Below are 9,614 nucleotides of genomic sequence, written 5' to 3'. Positions count from 1 at the left end.
ATATTATGGGGAAAAAAGCGACTGATTTGGCAAGTGTAAAACCATCTAGCTAAACCAAGGCAACTTTTGGGGAAACGAAACGAAAGTAAAGAGTTCTACCCATAGTCTATTGAAATATCCGTTAGAGTTTTATAAACATAATTTGAGGAGATTTCAATAACAAATATTCAACACGTTCCCAATGGGAGAACTTTATTTTAAATTGGACTTACTAAGTTGTCTCTATGAACGATGGATTGTGACAAATTTAATATGATGTTAAAATGTTCTTAAAGTGTAAACTATACAAAACAAAAATCAACAGATTTGTCAACAAAACATCAATATGCAGGATGGGAATCTAGATTAATGATTTCAACTCTGGGTACTAGGCAAAAAGCTTTTTAACTTAGATCCTGATAGCATAAAGATATTGATACTGTGCGCTTAGATAATTTACTCACAACATTCAGCCAGCCAGTTATAACATATCAACACACAAATCTGTGTGTAAGCTTGACCGTTTATAGCTGATACAATTTAGTGAGAGCTACTCATAAAAATGACTGGTTAAAAATAAAAACAAAGAGCTAAGTGACGTCAGTTTTGTTCTATCTATATGAACTAACTGACAATATATAGAATCTCTAAAAAAAAATAAAAAAGATAATCACTATAGACGTCCACTCGCTGACTCGAAAACGTTTTTGGTAATATTGCCCGATTGACTCTTTCCTTACCGATACTTTTCAGTATTTTCCCAAAATGGCTGGCTTACCCAGCAGAAACATTGAATTTATAAAACTCAAACAAGCTCTCTACAAAACATCTTTATGTTCTTATTAATTAAACAAAGATCATTCTTCACAGTTTGTGATGTACAAAATAAATCTGAATAAGAAAAATGTATAGTGTCTCGTGACAAATGTGACGATTTTTATGCAGGTGGTAAGAAGAGGGTTAACTCTCTCTCTTTACCAGCTATTTTCAGAATTTTACCTGAAACTAAGCACTCTACCAACCAAAAAAATATTTTTCAAACAGAATAGTACCGAGTATATTATATATTTTGTTCTGAAAAATGAGCACTGCAAGTCAGTGTCCAGTTTTTATAGCTATAACTATAACAAAATGAAATCAGAATAAGACAATAAATTGTTGGTTGCATCGTAACGAATGCGACGATTTTCCTATGTTTGGTAAGGAGAGGGTTAAAGGACTAAGAAGAAGAGATCAAGATGTGAGTAGGTAATCATAGTTTGTCCGTGTACTCACCACGTTCAGTCCATAGATAAAAGATAACATCAACAATAACACCAACAACCAGTAACGATAGCAGTAACATTAATGGTCACAAACGACAAGTTAGAAAAAAAAACAACAAACAAAACCCATACCTTTCCAAATAGGGGCGATTTTCCATATCCCTAGACCACCAACACTGAGCCACTGGCCAAGAGCAAGCTCCATGAAATACATTGGGATGCCGGCAAATATGGCGGTCATGAAGAACGGGATCAGAAACGCACCTGGGATAGAGACATCAATAAAAACAATGTCACCTTTAACCGGTTAACTGCCACGCTAGAAAATAGTATTTAAAACTTTGGCCATAAAATAAGGTTTCGTAAAGTCCCAGGTTTGAGAGTTTTTGTCATGATGAGGGTCATTTATATCGATCAATATCTGAATTACGAGTTTTCTGGCCACGTTGTTAAATACGATTTTTTTCAGAGTATAACAGTCACACGGTAAAAAAAAAAAGTCGTTTTTGCATTGCAAGAGGCTTTCAAAGAGGGAACATATAAACACGTAATTATGATTGATTTATTTATCTATTTATATGTTTCGTTATTCCTTTTGAAGAGAGCGGTGATCGCCTGGTACTTTGTATTTGTGAGGCGTGGAGGATATTTGGTTGTTGTTGAGCTTTCTGGTATATCCTCCTAACTTTTTCGGACGGGAGAGAAATGATTCCTTTCTAATTTTCATGACGTCCATTTGCACATGGCCGGCTACACATAAACACGGACCCTATGATAACAATTAAGACTTTCATACAAATCATTAATTCCTATTTTGCAATCTTCTTCTTCTTCTTCTTCTTCTTCTTCTTCTTCTTCTTCTTCTTCTTCTTCTTCTTCTTCTTCTTCTTCTTCTTCTTCTTCTTCTTCTTCTTCTTCTTCTTCTTCTTCTTCTTCTTCTTCTTCTTCTTCTTCTTCTTCTTCTTCTTCTTCTTCTTTATTTCTTTCTTTTTAAGTCTGTAACTTTAATTCGGAAGATTCCACAGACCACAATATTTTTCTTTCCCAGTGACTCGATGTCTATAATATGAACGAGTGCAAGTGGGCATCCACTCTAATGGAGAACTATAAACTTGGATGGCTTCGTCTTATTTTGTAGAATATCACCGAGAGGTAATTTCACTTGGTCCTTTAGGCCTTTGCCAAATATTATCACTCGGTCACGCTTTCTTCTCTGTTGTAGCGGTTCAAAATCAGTTTCGTGTTTTTTTTTTATCTTAGTATTATTTGCGTATGATTGCAGTAGACAGCAGTGTTAGCAATGTAAGATTTAGCTTCAGTGAAGTCCGAGGCTATTACAGCATTTTATTGGTGAGGTATGATGTCAAGGGCGTATAAATCGAATTGCACTTACAAGGTTTGATACAAATTTCACTTTACAATTTTTAAAGAAAATGTTCAAGAAAAAGATAAAGTTTGTTGTATATACCTAGAATCTAATATCTCTTATTCCTGAGTTTGGAAAGCTAGTTTCGATTGGTTTAAATGTCAATGACGTAACACGCATTTAGGAGATGATATGAACATTTTTTTAATCATCCATGGAGACCCTTAACTGATAAGATCAGTAATTCAACTTTCATTCTCCCTCCGGCCAAACGGCCGCCTCTCTCTCTCTCTCTCTCTCTCTCTCTCTCTCTCTCTCTCTACACACTCACACACACACACACACACTCTCTCTCTCTCTACACTCACACACACACACACACACACACACACACTCTCTCTCTCTCTCTCTCTCTCTTTTCATTTCTCTACATCTTTCAGGTAGATACGTATCTACCTTCTCTGATCTCTGTCTCCTGTCTACCCATGTGTCGTTCCACTATGTCAGTCAGTTCCATTCGTACCAATTTCTTCTATACTCAAATTTTCTTGCTCCTCTGATTCTCTTTATATTATTATCTGTCTAGCGGTCTATTTATCTTCTATCTGTCTATTTATTACCTATCTATATATCCATCTATCTATCTATCTATCTATCTATCTATCTATCTATCTATCTATCTATCTATCTATCTATTTATCTATCTATCTATTTATCTATCTATCTATCTATCTATCTATCTATATATCTATCAATCTATCTATCTATCTACCTATATCTTTCTATCTATCTGTAAATCTCTATTTCCCTTTCTATCTTCTATCTCTATCAACCTGTCTATATATCTATAATCTACCTACAATGAATATATTATATCTTTTTATTTTTCAATCGATCTGTCGATCTGTATCCATCTCTCTCTCTCTCTCTCTCTCTCTCTCTCTCTCTCTCTCTCTTATATATATATATATATATATATATATAAAATATATATATATATATCCCTCTATCTCCATCTGCCTATGTATCACTCTATATCCTTTATTTTCTAAACATCACACAAGTATCACAGAGAAACAGTAAATAGGATAAACATCAAAATGATGGTTCTGTGTCCGTACTTTGCTGACGGTCTCAGCGATAAGCTCATGGGCGTAATGGTAACATAGTGCTAACAACACCAAAACATTTAGGGAACCTCGTGACAATAATATCACAATAATGACCATTATTAGAAGAACAATCTCTGGCACGGATCATCGCCGAATTTCTAAAGGTCAATGTGAAATAACACAGTATATATTAGATAGTATTTCAGATAATTGGTTGATTCAGGAATGCAACATTTTCTGCAACGTGAACAACACCCATAAAACCATTATTATTATTATTATTATTATTATTATTATTATTATTATTATTATTATTATTATTATTATTATTATTATTATTATATTATTATTATTATTATTATTATTATTATTATTATTATATTATTATATATTATTATTTATTATTATTATTATTATTATTATTATTATTATTATATATTATTATTATTATTATTATATATTATTATTGTTATTATTATTATTATTATTATTATTATTATTATTATTATTATTATTATTATTAACAACAACATCATCATCATCATTATTAGCATAAGTATTATGCAAAATATGAATTGAAAAAATAACTAATCTGAGTAAATTATTATATCATACCTCCATTGTAGAAAACTCCATCTCAGCTTTTCAAGCAACTACCTTAGTTGTCCTTTAATAATTTATTTTGGTATTAGACGACTTTTTGCAGGTCTAGGTTGTGTCCAGCCATGCTCTAGAAATGGACTACGAACTATTAATTATCTACTAAATTAAATATGCTCTCTCATCTCAGGTGAACAAGGTTGCTTACCCTCCCGTTACCTCGATGCAAATTTGGCAAAGGATGAAGCAACAAAGTAGATATATTTCATAAGAAATTCAACAACCTGCTCTGTCTGTATTGTGAGGAGACTGAAACCGTCCGGGTTTGGCCATGTCGTCCGACATGGTGGTCTGCAAGACAGTAGGCCTACTCCAGGGTACGTAGGAAGGACAATGAAAGGGAGAAGGGCAAAAGAAGGTGGATAGATGGATGAATAACATCAAAGAAATGGACCAAGATGCTCTTGTCAGAATTGCTGCAGAAGGTCAATGATCGACAAGCCTGAAGGACACTTATACATCCCCCGACGACTTCCCAGTCCAGTGACTGAGTGAGTGAGTGAGTGAGTGGTTCTTGTCTGGAGCCGATTCATTGACCTTGACAAATACTCGTCCAAAAATAATGCAATATTTTGGATTTTTGACTGTATGTTTCTTCAAAACCCAATTTTGTATTAGGTTATTTACGCAATAATGATACAACATAAATAAATCTATCTATCTAGATTTTTCAAAACACGTACTTTTTGAGCATATTGTTTTATATGCGGCAAAAAGCGCAAAGTGAAGTGTAAATTTAACGTAAGATAAAATAAAAATATAAAGTGTATTGAAATGACATGTAATGCTGACTCTACAGACAGGATCTTCTCCATTCAATGGCATAATAATTTGTTTTATGGAACAATTCCAATATGCTTAAGATCGTATGTGTTTAGGAATGTGATTTCATGTGAGTGTTGCAGTGTAAGATAAAGACTTTTCTTTTCAAAGAAACGATATTTGTACCTTGGCACAATAAGAATAGTAGATATCTCATAGAATATTTTATTCTGAATTTTGATCAATTGCTTTGACAAGGAAGTAACAAACTATTCCGTCAATGAACGTTTCGAGGGTCATATAAGTTTTTAGATTACTTATTTCATTTTAAAATAGCACATTAACTTTATTGAGAGATCAATAAGTTGATAAGAACGTTTCTGGTGTTTGCATGGGAAATGGAATCAAAGAACTCTCTCTAGATTTTTCCAAGCTTGTGTTTATTTATTTTCGAAGTCGGGGAAGGGGGGGGGGGGGTTAAATATTAAGTTTGAATCTGGGAAATATTCTTAGTCTGTTAAGTCGTGTAAAACATGTGGAAAATTACGAAAAGCTCGCTCCTTAGACATCTATATAAAGAAACGCATTCCACGAACCGTACGATGATACAAATTTTGGCTCGTCGTGATGACGTTAAGCAAGCAAGTAAGGCATGAGAAGTCGGAATGATGATTTTAGAAAATTCTCGCAAGTTCCTGTTAGACTTGCAAGACAATACGCTTATCAGATAATGCTGAGTTGACTGTCTAGACAGTAATGTAAATAATGGTTTATTATTATTGCGCACGCTTTTATTTTAGCATGTTTTTTTTTTCAAAATTACATTTATTTTAAAAAAAATGAAAGGTGCATTTTTCATGTGGAATTAAAAAGTAAAATTCATCTGGATTTCGTTCTTTTCTATATTTCATCTTAGAATCTTCCACCACTCGATGACATTCGTTCTTCCCTCCCCTCCCTCTACCCCACCATATTATTATGGCTTCCTTGCCTGTCTAGCAAACAGTACTCGAGCAAACAGTATTTTATAATATGCATTTATCTAATCTGATAATATGCGCTAAGCACACTTAGATCTAGTCTAATTAAATTGACATGCGCTATGGCGCTGATAAGATATTGCTTGAATACAGTTTTTTTTAAAATGAGAGTTGTCGAAACTAACGACAGACTAGACGAAATGTTTATCTTTTAAAACGGGTCTTAAACGTTAAAGTATAGTAGAATTTTTGGATTTAACAAAATGGGTTGTATTAACTGTGATAAGTCGATCAAGTCTAATGACAGATCTTGCGGAAAGTAATAATCCGCAACAGACCATCCGGTTATGAAGAGTTAGTGGATTCCAATGACTGATAGAGTCTGATATCTGATTTGGCGGAAAGAAGTAATCTGCAACAGACTAGTGTTCCATCCTGAGATAAACACGGATAACAGATGAAGTAAATCATCAAGCTACCTCATTCGACTTGAAAGTGACAATGATAAAAACTGATGCCTCTTAAAAATTACCTCAGCACCGTTTGCTTAAACCGGTACCGACCATTGATGCAGATGAGATTTCTGTCTGACTCCTTTGTTCAACCAGTATTGATTATGTAACTGGGTCTGATAGATTGGGGAGAGTACTTTGTGATAGACTACGACTAGCGTCCATCCAAAGCAATTATTATTGTATTTTTAACACAACAGATACCGGGATAAACTCCTAATAATAATAATAATAATAATAATAATAATAATAATAATAATAATAATAATAATAATAAAATAATAATAAATAATAATAATAATAATAATAAATAATAATAATAATAATAATAATAATAATATATATACTTTATTCATAAAAAAAAAATGGAAATTCGTTTACGGACATGGCATGCATAAAAATGTATAAACACAAAGTTGAGAATCTATGGCGACAATGTATATATATATATATATATATATATATGACGTGTTGTCTTTGTTTTTATAGATATAAGGCGACGGCTCCTCATGGAGAATTTAATATATTTGCGAAGGGGGTGATCGCCATCCTTCATAACTTTCTCCATGGGACCTTAGCCAAGGAAATTCCACTTACCTCCTCCGTGTTTGTAGCATAGATACGGGAATCTCCAAACATTTCCAAATCCGATACATTGCCCAACACACGCCAACACGAACTCTATTTTACCAGACCAGTGTTCCCTCTCCGGAGGGCCGTCCTCAACTTTCATTTCCGTTGACCTTGATCTCCCATTGCCCTGGGGATCAGAATTTAAATGGCCGCTCTGTCCCATCTCAATGTATTCCTTTTCTGCTCTGGGCTTTCCCGATGATGAGGATGACATGGTCGATTGTTATATAATATGATGATGATGATGATCAGTTTAATGCTATTCCTTTTCAGTGAGATTGCGCAATATATAATGCCGCAATCATTTTTGAATGTATCAAAATTTTAATACTTTTTCTCTTACAATAAATGTAATCTCCATCAGAAACACATCTTGAAAGTTCTTCTGAAATTTAGATTAAGATTGAAAATGTTTCGAAATCCATCGTTGAAAAAAAATATTCCCAGGTTTGGTTCATCAGCCTAGATTTTGAAACACGAAAGAGTGAGAAAAAAGGATTAAAAATGTACCATCATGATATTGAAAAAAATTCACATGAAATTCAATTATAGTCTCTAGATAGGTTTATCTATATGAAAGTTAATTTTTTTTCCATGTCAAATTGTTGTTGCGATTGTCAAAACTAATGGAGCTGAATATTTGTGGAGAAATAAAGGCTATTACGATAATGCACTCATCTATTTTAATTGTTATACTACTGTAATGTGAGATTAAAATAGATCGAGATTAATATTTTAAGCCTACAACAATAAAATCGGTCCCGTAATAAAGTCGATAGTTGCGCGAACGAATCTGGCAACAGGCTGGCAAGATGGCGATTCCCAAGGCCAAGGTCAAATTAAGGACCGATCATTATGCGCCAGCAGACATTCTAAATAACCAGTTTAGTCAACGGGTGATAGAATTTCCCTGAATTTTACAGAGGTCTACATGGTCCTCATATATCAATCTGTAAAAAATAGTTTTGTAATTTTTATATTTACCTGTAATTCCGTGCTCTTTGGCAAAAATTAGCATGGGCTGTATGGAATAATGTTAACCTCCAACACGATCTTTTAAAAGAAAAGATATCTCATACCTGTATTTAGAACCAATATATTGTCCATGACTTTACTTGCATCATGAAGAACAAGATATGAGGACTTGGCTTAATCAACATGCTAAGTAACATCCACACAGAAAATAAGTGAATACAATTATTTACCACGTTGGACACCTTGGAACCAACGGAAAAAGCCTAACTTCTAAAACACCCATAGTATTGTTCTATAAAGAGAAGACAAGTATTTTTAAAAACTAACTATATGACCAAAAAAAATCGAGATTTCTTTGAATGTTGAAAAAAGAGAGTAAGCAGGTTTCGAAAGTCAACTCCTGAAATAATGGTGAAAATACCAGACTTCATTTGTGTGCGCTTCCTATTGGATTCTGTCTAATAATGCTGTCCTCCATACAGATAGCTAGGCTACAACCTACAACGGCGCAATTACAATTCTTTAAACAAATCAAACTGTCATTTTCTGTTTTCATGTTGAAAGGAATCATTTGTTAAACGAGAACTGGGCCTTTTCTCTACGCTTAAAAATAAAAATAAACTAAACATTACGCCCTTCTGCGCGGGATTCTCATATGCCGTCACCTAGGCAATCCACGGAGTATTGAGATAATTCATCAAACAAACGTCCGATCTCAACAGCAATCACCCACGTTGTCCAAGGAAAACAAAATGGGGTTTAATAATATTTCTCAAGGGAAAAAAAACACACGAGAACCCGGAACCTTGTCAGTCAAGTTAAAAGCCTTAACCAAAAGGCCATCTGCCCCCCCCCCCCCCCCCGCGCGCCTAAAAATGACCAACTAAACCCCTTTTGATTCATTGAATTAAAGGATAATGTCTTAATAATTTTGAAAGAATTGGACTACACCCATTTTGGTTGAAACGAACAATCTCAAAAGAGATTTCAAGACATCATTAAATCCGGGCATATACTATGCTCCGTGTTGACTAATTCTCAATAATTCAGTCGGTAAAGCTCTTACTTCACGAGCTAAATGACTGGGATCGATCACGGGTGCAGTCGATATTTTTTCTGACATCCCCATTCCTTGTTCATACAGCACTGATTGAGTTTCTGAGACTGATAGAACTTGAACTGGCATTAAGTACTTTTGCAAAAGACTAGCGTTCAATCACAGGAGTATCAAGCATGCATCAGTTTAACCCTACAGACACCGAGATAACTCCCTGCCTCTTTAAATAAATAAAAAAAAAAGACTTTAAAAAACTTGAGCAAATATCTATAAAGCGCAGTATTCACTTAACGTCCTCAAAGCGTCCTCAAAA

The 9,614-nt window shown here is 34.0% G+C and overlaps 1 protein-coding gene across 1 annotated transcript in view; it reads right to left on the bottom strand.

Moving 5' to 3' along the window:
• The window catches only part of LOC144974923 (sodium- and chloride-dependent GABA transporter 1-like), a 43,278-nt gene that overhangs the window by 25,955 nt on the left and 7,709 nt on the right, over positions 1-9,614 (bottom strand). Inside the window, exons 2-3 of the mRNA XM_078918436.1 lie at positions 7,234-7,731; positions 1,377-1,508 (exon numbers count right to left, since the gene is read on the bottom strand). Of these exons, the coding sequence (XP_078774562.1) occupies positions 1,377-1,508; positions 7,234-7,483 (382 nt within the window). The 5' untranslated portion in view covers positions 7,484-7,731. The remainder of the gene's footprint in view (positions 1-1,376; positions 1,509-7,233; positions 7,732-9,614) is intronic.

This window comes from Berghia stephanieae, chromosome 6, assembly GCF_034508935.2.
Source record: "Berghia stephanieae isolate SIO BIC M18660-M18661 chromosome 6, UCSD_Bste_1.3, whole genome shotgun sequence".
In the NCBI taxonomy this organism is placed as follows: Eukaryota; Metazoa; Mollusca; class Gastropoda; order Nudibranchia; family Aeolidiidae; genus Berghia; species Berghia stephanieae.
The sequence above is the reverse complement of the archived record's forward strand: the minus strand, read 5'-3'. Positions and strand labels throughout refer to the sequence as shown.